General features: G+C 50.5%; 1 protein-coding gene across 1 annotated transcript in view; it reads left to right on the top strand.

Annotated features, from left to right (window-relative positions):
- The window catches only part of ARHGAP22 (Rho GTPase activating protein 22), a 169,080-nt gene that overhangs the window by 40,930 nt on the left and 107,630 nt on the right, over positions 1 to 20,520 (top strand). Inside the window, exon 2 of the mRNA XM_044916531.1 lies at positions 10,393 to 10,592. Coding sequence (XP_044772466.1) covers positions 10,393 to 10,592 — 200 coding nt within the window. The remainder of the gene's footprint in view (positions 1 to 10,392; positions 10,593 to 20,520) is intronic.

Below are 20,520 nucleotides of genomic sequence, written 5' to 3'. Positions count from 1 at the left end.
AAAACAGTACTAACCACCAATCACTCAGCACCTCTCCCTTTCCAGAGCACTTTCAAAATACCCTTCATTTCATCCTCACCAAAGTCTGAGAGGTAGATAGGATTTGTATTTTGCTCCGATTTTATATGGAAATCTGGGACTGCAAGAGGCCAACAGGCCTCAAACCTCCAAACTCTGTACCCCTTCTGTGACCTCACAGAGCCTCTCCAGACCAACCGTCAAACTAGGAAAAGTAGGAAAACGATGGTTCAGCTCTGAGCTTTGTCTCCTTGCTTATCACTTCTCCGATTATGGAAATGGAATCAATGATCTCATGCCCTTTACCTTTATAATTGGATGAAAACAGGCCGAGGGTAGGAGAAATCCTATTGGCAGATACCTTCCAAACCAAGAAGATCATCTACAGAGGCACAAGGTCTCTTGGATTTGATCTTCCCCATCTTCTTTGAACTTGAGGATTCCTGTCTCATGTTCGTTCATTCACTCAGCAAGCATTTATTGAGAGGCTCTGTGCTACAGTGTGGGGATCCAGGCCCAGGGAGGGCACCTTCCCTGGCCATAAGAAGCTCACAAATCAATATGGCGCAGAGATATCTGGCAGATGTGTGTGCCAGTCATGGCGGCAGCATAATGGATGGAAGTCAACCCCTCTGCTTTGAGAAGCTCCTAGAGGAGTCTTCACGTGGTAGGAAACAGTTACACTGATGCCTCAAGAGTGAGTCAGGACTCATCAGGCTAGCAAGTACTGAAACGCAGAGATGTGGCATCAAATGACCCATGTGGGGACCAGTCATTGGCTTGGAAAGAGTGAGGTATGTGGTGTGAGTGGGAGGTGAAGCTGGAGATCTGGCAGAGCCCTGGCTCACAGAGACCTTCTCCTCATCTCCACTTCATACCCATGTCAGTGATGGCTAAGGCACGGCCTCTTCAAAGGAGACCCAGCAAGAGCGACATCACTGTGATGGTGGTTGGAGGTCCAGCTTGTAGATAGAAATGGATGGAGGTCCATCAGGCTTGTCTTTCTCAGAGGAAGAGTTTTTTCATTAGTCTTGAGCAGGAGGGGTTAGAGTATAGTCTGTTCTAGGGGAGAGATGTGGGTCCTGTGAGAGTCAGTGTTAAGAGCCGGGGAACCAGAGTTCCCAGGTCTGACCTCATGCTCTCTCATCCTGCATGGCTTCCTGTGCCCCCTGCTGGCCACACCCCTTCTTCTCCCGGCCTTTCATAGTGCAGGGGATGAAAAACTTTTCCTCTACTCTCTTAAGTTTGGAATCTGGGACCTGCTAATTAAACTGACAGAAGACCCAGTAACAGGAGGAAAGGCAGTTAAATCCCAGGGGCAGTACATTGTGGGATGGTGATTAGGAAGTGTATGATAGATAAGGTTATTTAGCAAGGTTTGTTATTCAGATGACAATTAGAGTCTCACTCTCCTCTTCCTTGTACAGGAGTAGGAGAGGCACCTATAAAGGAAATACATACCCTTCTTTTAGGCAGAAAGGGGGAAGAAAGAGAGCTCCTTCGGTGTTTGCTATTTCTCAATTGCCTGCAACTCAAAATAATCAATGTGCCATTTGGCCATATTGCCATCAGCAAGTGGCATATTTTGGGGGCATAACCTGATCCCCTCCAATGTTCACTCCATTCTTTCACCCAGCTTCAGCCTCCCCACTGGCCTCCCAGCCTCCCAGCCTGACTTCCTCCTGCCACCTACGTGTTCGCATGTCCCCTTACATGTGCCGTGATGACCATGAGACCTTGCGTTTGGGCGTCTCTTCTTCCCCTGTCCCTCTGCCAGGGCAGGCCCATGCCTTTCATCTCCATGCCCCCCGTGGCTAGCACAGGGTGGATGCCCAGGAGGCCTGCATGAATGGATCAATGAATGCCAGATCCAGCTGAATCTGAGGGGCCGTGCTACGGGGAAGCGTAGATCAAGGTGTTTGGGTGTCTCTCTGCCTTCAGCTCCCTCTTGCCAAAGACCAGCACCAGTGGAGCCGGGAGGCAGACCCAGAAAGAGCCAACAAAAATGACTTTTAAGAATGTGATCTTTTATATTGATTTTTTTTAATCATTAAAGTAATCATTATGAAAAAATCCCAACTTCCTAGACAGCCTCAGCGCTATCTTAGAATTTGTACTTCTCACATGTGGGGGAGTCGGTTTTCTCCCTTGCTGTCTTTCGTCCTCCAGGCCCTGAAGTGAGATCCGTTAGGAGGGCCTGGCTGCTTCTCTAGGCCCTTTAGATGGGGGACCTAACAGAGAACAGATGACCAAATGGAGTCCAGAAAGAATGTTAGGTAACAAGTGGAAAAAAAAAAAGTAGGGGACACTCAGGAACCCTGATGTAATAAATCCCCACGGCTCGAGCCGTCCGTATTCCCAGGACAGCGTGGGCACCTGACGAGGCCTCCTCACCCTCGGCTGCAGATTGCATTAACGTTATGAAACCGTCTTGTCCCGCCCTCCAGATTGCCCCTTCCATTACCTCACCTCTCTGTTCAATCAATCTTTTAGCCTCAATACTTACCCTTTAAATCAATTCCACTCTGAGAGCCATCTTGCTAGTTTTCCAGCCTGGCTTTAAAATCCCATTGACTTGTATAAATCAATTATGTTTTAGCTCCTGGGCGGCCACTCCTCCATGCTCCTGGGCTTGCACTTACAGAGCTGCAGATGGAAAATCATCCCCAGGCCGGCTGCAGGGCGCCCAACCCCAGTGAGCGCAGCTCGGGCCAGATGCTCCAGCAGCTGCCCAAGGCCGATGCTGCAGCCACAGGCCTATTCAAAAGGCCTGGAAAGCAATCGGGTATGTTAGGTGGGGTTCTCCTAAGTAGACCCTGAGATGAGGATTGTCATGAAGTCATTTATCAAAGAGGTGCCCCCAGGAGACACCAGTGAGAGGGTGGGAGAGCAGGACAGGGAAGAGAGCCAAGCTTGGTAGAAGCCCAATCCAGGGAGGTGTCAGCCTGAGCCTTCTGGAACTTTGAAGTGTGAATTACACTTTTTTACCCCTCTGAGTGGCTTCCAACTAGAAACCAGGCTGCAGGAGTTTTCAGGATCCCACACCCAGGAGTCTTGGGCCAAGGGCTGGTGGCTGGGGGCATGTAAATTCCCAGGCACTTCTGGTTCTCCTAGTGCCTCAGCAAAACCGTCTCCGTGAGCCCCAGGGCAGGCTTCCAAAACAGGCCTGCAGCCCTGAAACCCACCCCAGGGTAAGCTGCTGGAAGTAAAGCAGTAGCATGCGGGGGGTGGGGGGGAGGGGGAGGTGCACATAAAAACAGGGAAAGGGATCCAAGGGAATTCGGGCAAAGCTTCAGCATGACCACAATCTAAGGTGTCTTTGATGTGTTCTCACAATTTGTAAGCTTCAGCACTTCGGGAAGCCCCAGTAGTTGCACCACTGGGTGGGTGAGTGACCCACACACCCTCACTGAGCCCCTCCTTACGTGGAGGGGGAGCAGATAGGCTGGAGAGGACCCAGGCTCCACCAGAAGGGCTCACAGAGAGGGGTCCCCTGACCTGGTCCTCTGGAAGGGCCACAGATGGGCCTGGGTCCTGGTCTGTTCGGTCTGGAAGCTCCTCCCTCGTCTGTGTTGAGGTCCACAGCCTAGTGTGATGCTTGTCCCAGATAAATATTTGTAGACATTTATCAAACTAGTGATATTTTACTTGTTATTTTAGATCTCCTAGGGGGATCCTGTTCCATTCCAAAAGAACTCTTTCATTTTGCAGTTTTTATTTTCATTTACTTTCAGTAACGCATACGTTCCTTCCTCGTGTGAAACGCACACCCCCACAGCTCCGTCTTCCCTCCACAGTCACCATTAGGGCTGTGACGTGTTTTCTATGCAAATACACGCACCCACCACAAATACAATGTGATGTCCTTTGTTTGGGGGTTGTGTTTTTTCTTCCCTTTTAATAGAGGTTTACATTTTGTGTGTTGTGCTATAACTTGCTTTCTTCCATCACTGTAACAGAATTTAAGTAAATGTTAAAATAAAGCAGGAAAGGGGAGCTGGGAGGCTTGGGGATGCCTTTTTAAAGGGTGGTCAGGCTTTCCTCAGTGAGAAAGTGGCATTGAGTTCAGAACGAAGGGGCTGAGAGAAGCCTTGCAGGGATGGGGCAGTGGGGGGGGAGGCGCAGGTGCAGAGCCGGCGGCTGGCTCATTGCCGGCAGGTCTGAGGGACAGCAGAGGCCAGTGTGGTGGCCAGGGCTGGGAAAGCATGGGAAAGCCAGAGAGGTCGCATGGCCAGGGCCAGGGGACCCCTGTAGTCTGTACTGATGGTTCTGACTTTTACTCTGAGCAAAACGGGGAGTCCCATAGGGCTTCCATAGGGAGCAATATGCTCTAACTCCCATCTTTAAAAACGCTGTCTAGCTGCCTGTTAGAGGCTGCAGTGGGGGTGGCAGGGTGACAGCCTGCAGAAGAGATTCCAGCAGGAATTCAGGTGAGAAATGATGGCAGGCTGAGGATGGTGTTTCCACTGACTGAGGGCAGAGACCATGGGAGGAGTAGGGTCAGGGCCTGGAAAGCCTGGGGGTTCCTCTTCGGGCATGTGACATTGGCAGTGTCCTGTAGACAGTGTGACAGAGAGGTGGGTCTCTGCACAGGCACCTTGTGCCCACGGATGGTGTTTAAACCCCTGAGACAGGAACAGATCCCTGAGACACTGAGTGTGGATAGAAATGGAGTCCAAGGACAAGCCCTGGGCTCTGGACTAAGAGTCAGGAAGGTGAGACAGTGTCATGGCCAGTGAAGGAGGGGAGGGTCAGGGAGCATAGTCTTGGAGCCCCAGGGTGGAAGGAGGTTACCAACTGGATCCAGTACCACCAGGGTTCAAGGAATGGGAGGGCTGACTTGACTGTTGACTTGAGCCACGTGAAGGTCACTGCAGCCTCGAGAAGAGCAGTCTGAGTGGGGCAGAGTAGGGGAAACCTGACTGGGTGGGGTCCAAGAAGAACAGGGAGCAGTTGGGATGATGAGAAAGTTCTGGAGCTGGATGGTGGTGATGGTTACTGAGCAATGTGTACGGACTGAATGCCCCTGAACTGTATACTTCAAAATGGCTAAAATGGTAAATTTCATGTTATATATATTTTACTAAAAAGAAAAAGGACCAGGAGAGGAATTAGAGAAAAGGGACTGAAGACACGTCTTCTGAGGTGCTTGATAAGAAGGGGGACTAAACATGTTAGCTTACATACATTCACTTCGTTCTGCTTAACTTCTGCAAAGCATCTTACAACATGAAAACAGCACAGCCTATTTGGCCATCTTCAGACTGTTGGCCATTTGTGGTTTCCACATTTTTAGGGATCACACAGAGAGCTCCAAGGGCATCCCTGTGGGTGACTGCCTGCCTGTGCACTCATGGTTCTTTCTTGGAGGACACGGGCAACAGGCAGAATTGCTGGGTTATAGACTGTGCATGTTTTTAACTTTAATAGATACAGCCCAGTTACCCTCTGTGCAGTGGCTTAAAATTACTCACAACATTAACAGACTTTACAAAATTTACCTGCCTAAAGGTACACAGTGCTGTATTATCTTCTGGCTCTAGTTTGCACTTCGTTGATTACTCCCGAAATTCAGCATCTCTGCACATCTCGATTGGCCATTCTTATTTCCTGTTGTGTACATTACCTGTTCACATCTTTCATCTCTTCAGCTCTGAGAAATGAAAGCTCCCCACTTCCTTGGTAGGCACAGGCGTGAATCAGGGCCTGGTGGGCCAGCCCCGCCTCTCATTTTGTCCTAGCAACACCTTGATGCTGCACCCTCCTCCCCCGAAGTCACGAGCTAGCCCTGGGCCTGCTCCTGGGCCCTCTCGGGAAACTTGCATCAGGTCTGGAGCCTCAGAATGTCCAGGCTGCTTGAGTTGAAAGCTTTGCCTAAGCATTTAAAGCACTGAATGAGTTGACTCAAGGAAATGCTGAGGACAGGAACAGTGGTTATTAATAAATCATAACAATGATTATTTTCCTTTCAAGACACTCAATTGGCCTTATAAGAAATAGTATCCCTGTGATTGATCAGCTGGGGAAAAGCCTGGGCTGGTCAGGCAGCCTAAGCAGCATCTGCCAGTGAATGAGGCCGCAGGAGCTGGTTCTTCCTGTCTTCTGAGGGAGCCTGGGGCAGGGCAGGCAGGGATCTACTCAGAGACCAGTGCAGGACAGACCCAACCCTGTTGCCCCAGGAAACAAGCCCCAAGCCCCCTGCCTGCCTCCTCCATACCTGCAGCCCTCGGGAGGGTGGTGCCCAGGGCCTAGGAGGGAACAGCAGATCACTCACACTGCAGTCATTTATTTCTTGCTGGGCACCTGCTGTCCACTAGGCTCAGCATCCACTGTTCTGTGCTCTGAGAGCTCAGCCTTCCTGGGCAGACAGGCCTGGATAGAGACCGTCTCTGCAGAGATGGCCCAGGGCCCGGCTGAGGGCTCCCCAGCATTCCTCAGTGTTGGGGTGCACTGATGAGTCACTGAATTTTTATTGAGCTCCTACTATGTGCTGGCCCTGTTCAAGATGTTATAGGGGGTATGGAAGGAAGGGCAGGTGTATTCTGGGTCCTACCGGTGCTATGCTCTTGTCAAATGAGACCCTTTCAGGTCCTGTTGTACTAGAAGACAATAGACAGAACCAGAGATGTGCCACTAGAACATTCCATAAAGCCAGATTCCCCACTAGAGACCCCAGAGGGTCTTCAGAAGGGTGGAAGGACCTACACAGTCTTTACAGATTCCCTAAGAAGAGGAAGAGGAGAATATGCAAATAAACAGGAGGCCTGAGCCAACGCACCCCCTCCATTCTTCACCCACAGGGGCCCAGGTTCCGTCAAGGCTCATGTTAGAAATCTCAAGTAATTAAAAAACAAAAGCCTAGCGCTGCTGACTTCATTTTACCATTGATCCTCAACCCATTAAAGGAATTTTAGAGATGAAGAAACTGAGACCCAGGGAAGAAAACTCAGTAACTAGCGGACACACCTAGTCCCCTCTCCCACCTCAGTCCTCTGTCAGACTCCACCAGAATACTGGGGTTGGGGTAACCCGAGTGCCCAAGCCGCTAGGGCCCCATATAGCCCCGGGCCCTGGAAGGGGATCAGCCAGTGTCCGGTGAATCCAGCCCTGCTCCAGCCCCTGTACAGCTTGAGATGGGACGAGAGATGGATGGGCAGGTACAGTCCTGGGAGCAGAGAGGTCCTTCCCGATGCTGTGGGGTCGTGTTGGGCACAGGCCCCCAGCTGTCTGCCAGCAGCTCGGCCCAAGCGCTTCTTCCTGCAGAACAGCTGAGGTGCGGAGCCGAGGCGGAGCGCAGCGCAGACCCCGGGCGTGGTGCTCTGGGCACCTGGAAATGGAAGGGCAGTTTTTCTAGGGCTGCAGGGACACTTCTAGAGAATTACTAAGGCTCATTCAAGAAGCGAAGGGGGTCCAGGTGACCAGGAGAACTACAAGGACCCCAGCTGCTCCCGCACCCCCAGCCAGCTCTTCCAACCAGGGGCAATCGGTTAAGTGGGCAAAGGGAGCGAGCAGAAGCTTTATACAGGGAGTGGGAGCTGATGCAAAGATGTCCCCTGATAAGTATCCCGGTAACAGGGTGAGCTAAGACAGTAACTAAGTGTCATTTCATACCACTAAATTATGGAGTAGGAATATTCAAATTATGACATTTCGTGTTGATGGCTATGAAGCAAGTACTACACTAGTATAATTTTGTGAGTTGTAATATATCCACACGCCATTTTTAGAAGGAAGGGTGTAATGGCACCTAACCAGCTAAAAGCTGTAGAAAAGTCCATGCCTTCTCCAGAAAACAGTTCTGCATGGGGACGCCCGCTGCACCATTTCCATTAGCAGGATCCTCGCTGCCATGGTAACCAGTGACGGGACACCATGCCCATGCCACGCACTCTGCCAGACGTGGCCATCTCTCCTCCCCCAGCTCACTCCACAGGGTCAGGTATCGCCCTCCCCCACGCCCCCAGCTTGCCCATCAGCACACTGAGGCACAGACAATTCACAGAGCTGGCCATGATCCTGTATTTCTTCAAATGGACCCCATTGTCTCTTTAATTAAATCACTAACATTGGAAGGACTCCAAATACCCAGTGATGAGGGAATCTTTAGGTAACTCACAGGGATAGCAAGTAGCCACAGAAATAAAGGAGGGAAGTAGAGTTTAATCTAGTACGCATTGGTACTCATGGGGACCAGGACCCGCAGAAAGGTGGGGAGCAAAGGTAGGGAGCAGCCCGTGAGTTCAAGAGCAAGTGAAGCTCAGCCCTCGGCGCAGGGCTTCAGAGGTGGGCCACTTCCCTGGAAGGAGGATCCGAGTCGTACCACCTGCCTTCTCTGATTTGCCTTCCCTTTAGTCTCTGAGAAAGACCCTCTGCCCTCAGGGATCGACAGTCCCTCTTCTGTGCATTAGAGTGAGCCTGGAAACAGGCTGCTTCCTCTCTGGGCAGAAGCACAGCCAAGACAAGGCTGAAACGTTGAGCACTGCCTCACTGCAGCCAAGGGAGGGCAACGGGGAATCAAGGTGGAGAAGGTGCGGACTGACGTAGTCTGGGCTATCACAGCGGCTCAGGGTGGCAGAGAGGATGATGTCTCCCCTTAATCCCCCTGCTGTTGGTGAGCTGACCCCTTCTAGAGCAGGGCCCATGGGATGGCCTCCTTATTTTTCACTCCTGTAAAAGTGGCCGGTTCAGGATTGGATCCCAGGCCATATGCCACTCGAGGCAAAGCTGGGGACCACCGAACTATACAATCTCCTCGGCAAGCAGTTGAGTGTCACGGCACATTTAATGCCATGGTAAGACGCAGACATACCTGCTAATTAGGGTGGGCCTCAGTAGCCGGTCATGTTTGACAAGCATGACTTACATCCATTATCCATTCCCTGAGCAGCACGTGGTGAGGGCCACGCATGTAGAACTGGGTAAAACATCATGTCCTCCCCACCATGCACCTCGGTCTGCTGGGGCAGAAAGGCAGCCCCAGATAATGGCGAGCCAAGGGTCACAAGTCCTGGTCGGGGAGGGGATGATTCTCTGGAGGAGATTCAGAAGGAAGGTTCTGCAGAAGAAGTATCTGAGCTGGAGCTCACCAAGCATCCAAAGCCAGGAGTTGAGTGAGAAAGGAATGGAAGAAAGGTCCAGGTTAGTGGGACAGCATGGGCAGGGGGTAGGCCAGGCTTAGGGAACTGCGGTCACTGGTGTAATGGGAGGAGCTCACACACACGCACACACACACACAGAATCGTACAACGCCAGAACTGTGGGTCACAGGGAACATGTATTCTGGTCAGAAGTTAGGCTCCATGGACTAAGAATTACACGTGTGATTACATTTAGAAGAACTGTCCTTCATAAGTCCAAGATGGCTCCTCCCGGCTACCACTGCCACACTACGCTTGATACTGGCCAGGGAGGGGAGAGGAGCTTTTCCTGAGACAAAGGAGAGGGGGAGGTGATGGACTAGAGGAGGGTCAGTAGGGGACCTACTGTGAAGGGCAGTACCAGTCCCGGCAGGGTGCCGGTCAGTGGTGTCAAGTGGGGGGCAGAGGAAGCCTGCCGGGCAGATGGGCTCGTGGGCACTCCGAGACGCTGAGGTCGGAGAGACGGCCCCTTTGCCCGGCCAGGGAGCCACTAACAAGTTACGACCAGCAGCTGAATCAGAGGCCCCGCTGTCTAGGCCCACTCTGCCAAGATGATCCCAGCGAAGCAACAGGGTAGCTTTGGGGGTTCAGGGCAATGGTGTTCAAGTCTGATGCCTCCAGAGAAGGGTGCCATGCAGAAACCAGGGAGGGGGACTGATGGGGCCAGCTCCCTCGGGGCCTGAGTGACAGAAACCCTGGTGGAATGTGAGCTCCAGGAAGACTCAGATTTTTATCTATTCCTTATTTCACTGCTTTATCCCTCACACGTTGAACAGTGCTGACACATACAGGTAACTCAATAAATAGCTGCTGAATGAGTACATGGATGAACCATTGAACAAATGGAAAGATGATGGGTGGATGGATGGATGGATGGATGGATTTGTGGATAGATGCATGCATTGGTGGGGGTGGGTGGATGGATGTGTGCATGCATGCACGGATGCATGGATGGATGAACAAACCGGGGGAAATGAAGAACCTAGGAAGCTAGAGACATATCAGAAGCTAACTGGACGGGCAGGCTGTGCCCCTAGCCCAGGTGGATACCCCTAGGCAGCTGCTGCTGCTGCTGAGGTGTTCCAGCCTGTGCCCCTTGGAATGCAGGGGGTGTATGCCAGGCACCATCATGTCCTTCTGGCCTAGGCTCCCATGCCTTGGCCACAGGGTAGAGGGGATGCCAGAACGGGGGGGTCACGTGTCCTTCACACTCACTGTGTGTGTTTTTGGCTTCCAGCTCGCTCCAAAAGCCTGGTGATGGGGGAACAGAGCCGCAGCCCGGGGCGGCTGCCCTGTCCCCGCAGGCTGGGCCCCGTGCTGAAGGAGGGCTGGCTGAAGAAGCAGAGGAGCATCATGAAGAACTGGCAGCAGCGCTGGTTCGTGCTGCGTGGGGATCAGCTTTTCTACTACAAGGACAAAGATGAGACCAAGCCCCAGGTGAGAGGCATGTGTCTTGTGTCCTGGGCCATCATGGCAGGGCCCAAGGGAGGGCTAACCATGCCCAGCAGAGGGGAGAAGGCAGAGAGATCCTCCTGTCTGGGCCTCTGCTCCTCAAGCCCCCAAGCCACTGACTTCACTCACAAGTGGCACCTCATCAGGATTTCCAAAGTGGTTTTTATTCTCAGCCCCCATGTTCCGGGCATCCTGGCTTATTTTACTGAAGCAAATCCACAGCTCGAGTAATGAACGTGTCTCCATATAATGTTGGTAGAGAGCATCTCTGCACAGCTTAGGAAAGCAAGTCTTCCCTGGGTTCTTTTCAGCCTCTTGGTAACATCCCTGTTACTTCCACTGTCCAAGGACATGGGTACCCAAGACAATTCTAACCTCAAACTGAAATCTGGCTTACTGTGGAGCCCCCGTGTCCAGTGCCTCTGCTTCTCAGTGGCTGCTTCTCAGTGGCTGCTTCCGTGTTCAGCCAGTACTGGAAGATCCACCTGGTCTGGAGTTAGGTGGGTGGGAGCCTGTGTACGTCTCAGCAGGCCTCACAGTGTGGAGCTGGGGCCTGGGGGGCCAAGAGCATGCTCAGTGATGGGCAAAGTGGGAGGAGGGACCTGGGCACAGCCTGAGATCACGTGGCCATCACAGTAGGAGGATGGATGACCTTCCCACCCCTCTTTCAATTTTTCTGAGTATGTCAAGGGGAAGCATCAGTTGGGTGCTAGCATCTCTTTAACCATCTCCAGCATTTGGGACCCTCCCTTAAAAAATGGAGACGGGGGTGGGAAGGAGCAGGCCTCACTCCCGAGCCTTCAGTGGTAATAGCGCATAACATTCTGTCTTCGCTATTATTCTAACGGTTAACTTCTGTTTGTGGAAAGTGATACTGGTCTCCATCCATGACAGTGATATCACGTTTTCCCTTCTAAAATGTATCTAAGTTAAAATCAAAAAGCGTTGGGGCGTCCAGGTAGCTCAGTCGGTTAAGCGTCTGGCTCTTGATTTCAGCTCAGGTCATGATCTCTCGGTCATGGGATCGAGCCCCGTGTCAGGCTCCATGCTCAGCAGGGAGTCTGCTTCAGGATTCTCTCTCTCCCTCTGCCCCTCGCCATGCTTGCGTGCTCTCTCTCTCTGTCTCTCTCTAAAATAAATAAATAAATCTTTTAAAAAAAATCAAAAAGTGTTGCACAGCAGTGTGGAGGTACTTAGTGCCCCTGTGCATGTCTCAGCAGGCCTCACACTTAAAAATGCTTAAAACGGGGGGCGCCTGGGTGGCTCAGTCGTTAAGCGTCTGCCTTCGGCTCAGGTCATGATCCCAGGGTCCTGGGATCGAGCCCCGCATCGGGCTCCCTGCTCTGCGGGGAGCCTGCTTCTCCCTCTCCCACTCCCCCTGCTTGTGTTCCCTCTCTCGCTATGTCTCTCTCTGTCAAATAAATAAATAAAATCTTTAAAAAAAAAATGCTTAAAATGGTAAGTTATATGTTATGTAGATTTTACCACATTAAAAAATAAATAAATAACAAGTGTGAGATTCTTTAAGGAAAACTTTTACATGAATGCTAGTACAGAGAAGTGGGTTGGACACAAATCGTGAATTTGGATCTGAACTATAGCTTAGGAAATCTTGATCTTGTCCAGCCTCCCCAGTTGCATAAGGAAGGGAAACGACCCCAGAGAGGTCGAGTAGAACAAATAGAAACTTTGGAGTCAGGCAGATCTGCATTTGATCTGAATGAGGTCTAGCACGCTAGCTTTATGACTTGGGACAAGTCACTTTTGTTTTACTTTTGGTTTTATCACTACTAACTGGAGACATTATTCCCTACATCACAGAAATGTGCTAAGGGTCAGATTATAGACCATATACAGATCTGATTGCAAATCCTAGCCCATGGGTGGGTACCCTCATGCTTCCTCAGCCCTGCCTTTGCCTTGCTCCCTGCCTCCCCGGCCCTATTGCTGAGCCCACTCTCCAGATTGGACACCACATTTCTGGCTTGCCCACCACCATTTTCCTTCTGGCCTTTACTTCTTGTGTTGAAGACCCCCCTTGGCCCTTCAGTGAACTCTTAGATTTCCCTGCCTGACCTGTTAGTGATATATCACTCTGATGACTGGGAAAGTTGCCAGGGTCCCCACCCTCTTGGGGCCCTGTCTGTGGCCCCTACCGTCATCCCCTCCTGGCCCAGCCATGGCACCATCTCCTGGGAGAACTGTGTGTTGATGCTGGGCGAGCCCAGTGGACAAAAGGAGCACACTGAGTTGGCCCAGGCCATGTGTGGACCCCTGCCCCAGGCTTCGCCACACATTCCTTATGGCGAGCCTGAGGTGGCCCTCGCCCATCAGCTGCAGCTCCATGAGGAAGCTCTGTCTCCCGGATTTCCTAAACTGGACACTTCTCTCCCTCACCCACCATCTTTTCCAGACTTCAGTGGCTTCTGGTGGAAACAGGTAACAATATGGTGGCGTCCATACCCCCAGTCATCAGCCTGAGCACAGGAGGAGCCTGGGTCCCAATCCAAACTAAACCAGGGCATTCATTGCCAGAGAGCCATTGGATCTCTAAAAGGCCCCTGGGTCTCCCAACAGATACCAGCATCATGCCCAGCTCCCCTGTTTCGGCCTCTCTGGGCCTGGCTGACACCTCCAAATCCTCTTGGGACACGACTTCTTCCCATAATTCCCCCTCCCCCACAAAACCTGATGGTAGCCCTGTTGCACAGGTTCCCAATCTCAAGGAGACGGTTGGTTAAATTGGACTCATTTAGCTTCTACAGTATGATCTCAAACCCGCATGCCTGCTGGCAAAATAGCCCACACATTTCCACTTAATTGCATGAACTACATGTAATGGACTAATTCTCAATATCTGGTTCCTGGAAAAATGTGCCCTGCTCACTGTTTACAGTGACAGAAGGGCCCAGGCTGTAAGCACTGTCCTGACAGATAGCCTGTCATCTGTCTAGCAGACGTAATTGTGGAGAGCAGGGGCGTCCAGCTACCCTCGATGCTGCCCAGAGCACATAACCCATGATGGGGATGACTCTCAGCCCATATTCTTGTTCTCTCTCAAAGCCCTATCACTTCCCCTGCCCCCTTCTAACTAGCAGAAAGACCAGCAGAGAACATAAGAGCATAGAGATGGGGAAAAATTGAGATGGAAGCAAAGCGGCTGCACAAGGTCAGATGGGAAGACTAGGCAAAGGTGTTTAGAACAGAACCTGGAAATGTGCCCCTGTCCTTCCTGCTTTTCCCAGTGCCTGTCAGCAGACAGACGTTATGTATTCCCTAAGATAAGATTACAGGTTTTTGCATCTTAGTGGTTTTCGCTTCAGCTGGAAATGTTTCTTGAGCCATGGAACCTCCCACCACACTCTTTGTTGAGCAACCCGATGCATTTCTGCAGTTCGAGAACTCACTTTTAGTCTAGTGATCTGACATCCAGGTCCTGCACTTGTGGGTCTCTTGGCTTTGAATAGAAATGGAAAGTATGACTTTCAAAACATAGGATGGAAAAAGAATGTAACAAATTAAATGCGATCAGTTCAACAAGTGGGCAGAAAAAGGGAGGAAGGAAAAAAAAAAAAGAGGGGAAGGTAAATAGAAAAGAAAAAAACAAGCAAATGGGATGGCAAGGAATAGGTACAACCATTGCCGTCATCATAACAAATGGGACTCGGTCAGATTCACCTGAATCTTAAAAGACGGTGGAAAATTGGCTTTAAAAAAGAACAGAACACAGAAAGGTTAAAAAACAGAACAATGGAGAAAAGATAAGGCAGCAAGCAAGCAAAAAGAGAGCAGATTTAGCAACATCAAAATCAGAAATAATAGAATTCAAGGTGATAAGAACAAAAGGGAACAACGAGAAACATTTCATAATAATACAAATAACATACTGAGAAAATAGAGCAGCTGCAAATGTTTATGTTCTGAGTGACATAGCTTTGAAGGATACATAAACAAAGAAAAACAATACTCATTGTCCTCCCATTTTTTTCAAAAAGTGAAATTATAGAGACACATTCACTGAATATACTGCAAAAGAAAGACTTATAAATTAAGAACAAAATGATAGTGAGGGTGTGTGTGCGAGAGAGAGAAGTTCTATACATGTGGAAATAAAACATATACTTCATGGGGCACCTGGGTGGCTCAGTTGGTTAAGCATCCAACTCTTGATTTTGGCTCAAGTCATGATCTCAGGGTCGCGAGTTGAGCCCCGCATTGGGCTCTGTGCTCAGGGGGCATCTACTTGAGATTCTCTCTCCCTCTCCCTCTGCCCCCACCCACTGTCATGCACATGGGCGTGTGCTCTCTCTCTCTCTCTCAAATTTTAAAAAACACACACTTTATAATACCTCCTAAATTAATAAAAAAATCAAAAGTTAAATGCAAACTTCTAGTTAAAGATGACAGATTTAAAAACCCCACAACTCCAGGGGCGCCTGGGTGGTTTAGTCGGTTAAGTGCCTGCCTTCAGCTCAGGTCATGGTCCCAGGGTCCTGGGATCGAGCCCCTCGGAGAGTCTGCTTCTCCCTGCCCCCCTCACCTGCTCGTTCTCTCTCTGTCTCGCTCTCTCTCTCTCTCTGTCTCTCATATGAATAAATCTTTAAAAAAAAAAAAAAACCCACAACTCCAGTAAAGAGCACTGACAGGTGCTTTTGAAGGTGTGAACACAGCTAGGTGGAAGGGACAGGAGACAGCCACCATCACAGCATTCTGGATACTAGAAAACAAATGGGCAAGAGGTTGGCTGACTCAGCAAACCCCAGAGAGCTCAATTCCAAGCCAGCACTAGGAGAGCACAAAAATCTGTTTGCTTTGCAAAGCAGCACCCCCACCTCCCACCAAAGTTTCAGGAATTGGCAAGACCACTTATCTTTGGAAATGAGGGCAAAACAGGAGCCAAAACCAGGAGAACTGGTGGAAGGTCAGCTTGAAAAGCAGCGAGGTCCCAGATCTCCTGAACAACCTCATGTCGAGCCTGACCACCCTCCGTCTCTGTGGCGTAACCCTGGAGTTGGTTCTCCAGGAGGGCTGGGAGAGAGGCACTCCAGGCTGAGGACACCTGCCCTGCCGTGGGTGGGAGCACCATCCCCAGAACCAGGAGGGCGAGACCCAGGGTGACGGGCTCCAGTTAGTCGGCCCTCCCCGTCTCCATCCCACGGGTGGCTCCCAGGCCCCAGCAGTCAGGAAGAGCCCCCAGGAAAGAAATGAAGAACTTTCACTGAAGAACCTAACAGGCTGAGAAGAAAAAAACAAAATATACCGACAGCCGGGCTTCCCCAGTGAGGCAGCCCCAGGCCATCTCTCTCTGTTGGCCTGCCGGGTAGACGTTTCCGCACCGCCCCTCATACAGCTTTCCCATCACTGTTTACAGAACCACTCTTAAGTAGGGGCACAAAGCGCTTGGGGTCACTACACATTTAAGGAAAGAGTCTCATGTGAAGGACAGACGCACACACAGGAAAGAAAGAAAAAAAAAACAAGTTGGAGGCAATGAAAACCATGCAGGGGGAAACCTTTTTTTTTTAAGATTTTATTTATTCATTTGAAAGAGAAAGAGCATGAGTGGGGGAGGGGCAGAGGGAGAAGCAGGCTCCCCACTGAGCGTGGACTTGGGGCTCCATCTCAGGACCCCAAGATCACGACCTGAGCTGAAGTCAGCTGCCTAACAGATGGAGCTACCCAGGCACCTTGGGGAAAAAAACGTTTATATAAAACTATCTGCAACATCCTCAGGACAGACTATTAAAATGGACAGAGAAAAAAAAACAGTTCCCAGAACCCAGAAATAAAATGCCAGAAACAAAAACCCAAGGGAAGGGTTGGACGAAAAATGTGACACAATCTCCCAGAAAGAAGAGAGGAACAACAGAGAGGAAAAGAGAAGAGGGTAACCGAACGTCTGAAGGGGAGGAGTTCTAGAAAGAGGGAAGAATGGAATCCTCACGGAGCGGCTTCAGTTAGATTAAACTTCCGGCAGGGGTGTGGAAGCCCTGAGCGCTGACCCACAGAACCACCGTCACTGTGGACCTGCTGGAAGCCACCTGGGGTGGGGGCGTAAATAAAGCCAAGTCTCCGCCTTCCGTGCTGGGAATTCCATCAGTAATGCTTAGAATTTTCATTGAAGACATGGTCACGTAAGCATATTATTTAGAAATGAACGTAAGGAAAGAAAGAAAGAAGCCCTGTGGGAAAGAGCCAAAACTGGTGGCTGAGATCCGGACCCCGTAGATGGGAAAGAATTGCTGTCTTACACCCCACCTTGTGGCACTATGTGATTCGTTCAGCTGTGTTGAGATAGGACCTTAACTGGAAAAGTGAGTGAAATAAAACTGAAATAATTTATTTGGGAGTTTTCAGAATACGAGCTGCAAGGAGGGCATGGAGAGTGAGGGTGGTGACCCAGACACTTGAGACTTATCTGTATTCTTTTCATTTCTTACAGTGAGACTATATTCATTTAAATCCATACCTTAAAATTTTCTTAATTTAAACAAGAAAAGAAAAACTCAAGCCAGAGAGGGAATGTGACAGGGACACAGCCCCAGAAGGGGGATGAGCCGAGGGGTCAGAGGGCTCCCTCTTCTAGACAGAGCTGCTGAGCCCACCTGGGCTCTTCAGAGCTGGCCCTGGCACATTGGAGGTGCTCAGAAAATGCACTTAAAGTAAACCTGGGGGCCCTGTGTGTCTGGCAGCTCACGCCCAAGAAGGAGCCCAGAGTCTTTGAAGACCAAGTGTGAGGCTCATTGTATTGTCAGGAACACCAACCATGGGCAGGATACCAGAAGGTGGACGTGGAGGGGCTTGGGTGCTGCATCCAGGAGCCTGGGTCCTTATTCTGTCAATGGTGTTAGGGGACTCTGAAGGTTTGGGGGCTCAGACTTGGCCCTCAGAGCTCTGAGAGGGAAGTCATCCAACAGCAGCACAGGCAGGGGTTGGGAGGGGGGCCAGGCTGGAGGCTGAAACACCATTCAGATGCAGCTCTTGTCCTGACATCTGGTGTGGCCTAGAAAACCATGGTGCCCAGAGCAAGGGGGTGAGGAGGCTTGGCGGCCGCAGAGGAGAAAGCGTGGCAGGTGCCGCCGGCAGCGTTGAGTGGCAGAGTCTCTGATCTATGCCCCAGGAAGCTGATGCAGCCACAGGCTTTCGCAGAGGTGATTTAAAAATCTCTGTTGGAGAACAGCTGGGTTTGGTTTTTGTTTTTTCCAGGAGGACAAGTGATGAGAAGCTGGGCCGTGGGAGAGGAGATTGATTTAACGTTTGATTTAATTTCGAGTAAAAGCTTGGTATTGGAAGAAGGAAAGACAAGATGGATGGGAAAGCAGATGCACTTCTAGGAGCGAACATTAACCCTGGACAGTCAGAAGCCAGAAATCTTAAAGAAGAAACCTCTGGGGAGGAAAGAGAGGCCATCTGACCCTAGAGCTTGAAGGTCCCAGGGAATGTGCCAGCATGCACCCAGGCACCCCTGCCCTCTGCCACTGCGTACCAAAAGTGTACAGCACAGGGAAAGTGGTGCTGTCATGAGCTTGTCCCTCGGGTCTTTGCCCCTGGAGAAGGTGCCTGGATTTTTCAGATGAGGGAAGCAGGGGGCTGGCGTCAGCCTAGGTTAACGGGTAGGCTACCGTAGAGCCTGAAGTCACAGATGTGCAGCGGGTCGGCTAGGGGGCAGCTCTTTGCGGGGCTGTTTAATGTCTGCCCGCAGAACCTCTCAACCTTGCCTGTGTCAGACTCTACCCACCACAGCCCTTATCTCAGCCCTGTCTGGGGGCATAATCAAGATGCTGTCAGGCTGGTCAGAGCCCATCCTGTGCTCTCAGCAAGTCACGGGGCAGCCCATGCCTCAGACGCTCCTTCACATCTAGACCTTGTAAATCTGACTCAGCTGGAATTGATTTAGCGCACACTAACTGAGCATCCTTCGTAGGTTGTCGGCTATTGCTCAGCCCAGCCAAAGATGAGGATGCTGAGGATGCTGTTGTTGCGTTGCTGTGGTTTTATAACACCTCCTCAGCTGAATGTCTCTTCTCCGTTCTGGACTGTCAACTTCATTCGGGGGGGCCTCAGTTGATCTCATCCCTTCTCTTTTCCCACCACCCAGCACAGGGCCAAGCACGTAACTGATGCTCGGTAATATCTGATGCTTACATGAATACATGAAGGAAGGAAGGAAGGAACTGAATGAATGAGTGAATTCTGCACCAGCCTTGTGTTGGATCCTCAGTAGGAAAATATTTCATTGTTTTTGGAAAATGCCTGATGCTTGGCAAGGAGCTTATAGAACGGTCTTCCCCTATTAGAATGTAAGCTCGTCAAGTTCAGAATTTTGTCTATTTTGTTTGTAACTGGTCCTCCGTGTCCAGAACAGTGCCTGACACAAAGTAGAAGCTCAATAAACACTTGTTGAATGAACATTCATGATTTCCTTTGAGCCTCCCAGCAACGTTACCAGAGCAGGTACAATTCATTTCCATCGTACAGATGGAGAAAGTGATGCTCCCCATGGTGGAGTGGAAGCTTGCGTACTATAATTTTCCATATTTGGAACCAGAGAGCCTGAGTTCAAATTCCATTTATACCACCCATGAGCTGCAGATGGGGGGGAGATCACTGAAGCCCCCCCCGCTTGCTCCCACTTTTGGTGTGGTGTTCTGGGCCCTGGCTGCACTAAGGGTCAGACAATGGAAGTTGGTGGTGGCGGTGTCAATGCTGCCCAAACCCTCAGAGACAAGATTTGTCCAATCCTTCAAGAGGGATCTAAAATAGAAGAGCTCCAAGAAATGTTTTTTGTTTTTTGGTTTTTTTTTAAAGATTTTATTTATTTGACAGAGAGAGACACAGCGAGAGAGGGAACACAAGCAGGGGGAGTGGCAGAGGGAGAAGCAGGCTTCCCGCGGAGCAGGGAGCCTGATGTGGGGCTCGATCCCAGGACCCTGGGATCATGACCTGAGCCGAAGGCAGTCGCTTAACCAACTGAGCCACCCAGGCGCCCCGAGCTCCAAGAAATGTTAAGAAGGTTTCTAAAATGCTATAAACATCAGGGTGAAAAACAAACTGAGGGTTCTAGAGGGGAGGGGGTGGGAGGATGGGTTAGCCTGGTGATGGGTATTAAAGAGGGCACGTTCTGCATGGAGCACTGGGTGTTATACGCAAACAATGAATCATGGAACACTCATCAAAAACTAATGATGTAATGTATGGTGATTAACATAACATAATAAAAAAAAAAAAGAAGGCTTCTAAAATGAAATGTGAAAAGCAAGTGACAGATCCAGAAAGTGAGGACCACCCGAATCAGCAAGGCTCCCTGAGAGCAAGCATGCACATGGTCCACACTGCCTTCTTCAGTTAGGAGTCCAGACCAGTGGGTGTCAGGACTGCTATGGGCACCCGGTGTCTGGACCCCAGCAATTCGTTTTACAGAATCCCCTGTGATAGGGAAGAAGGACAGATTTTTGGAGTTTGGCTTCACTGCTTTCTAGCGAGTAACCAGAGAAGGGATTTCCCTCTCTGAGCCTCCGTTCCTCGGTGTGAGATGAGAATAGCCATGCCTACCTTATAGGACTACCCTGACAGTGAGATTCAACATGTAGGTAATCCCCTAGCAGTGATCTTCTCTCCTGGGTGGAACTGTACCAGCAAGCCACCCAGCTCAGTCAAGTAAGAGGAGTCCCGTGGCATGGACCACGGTCCTGATCTTGGCTCTGCCTTACTCCGTGGGTTTGAATCCACATAAAAGCGAACACTTATATGCCTTATGAAACAGGTATGGTTCTAGGAGCTTCCTTTTTAACTTGCTGTCATGCTCACAGCAACTGTACAAGGTATGTGATAAGATCCTCTCCAAGGACGGCCACCACCCGTTCCTGCACTCCCTCCCTGAGTGTCCACTGCTCCTCCCAACAGGAATTGGAAT

This window comes from Neomonachus schauinslandi, chromosome 6 (genome assembly GCF_002201575.2).
Source record: "Neomonachus schauinslandi chromosome 6, ASM220157v2, whole genome shotgun sequence".
Lineage (NCBI taxonomy): Eukaryota > Metazoa > Chordata > Mammalia > Carnivora > Phocidae > Neomonachus > Neomonachus schauinslandi.
This window is presented reverse-complemented; position numbering and strand designations above follow the sequence as displayed.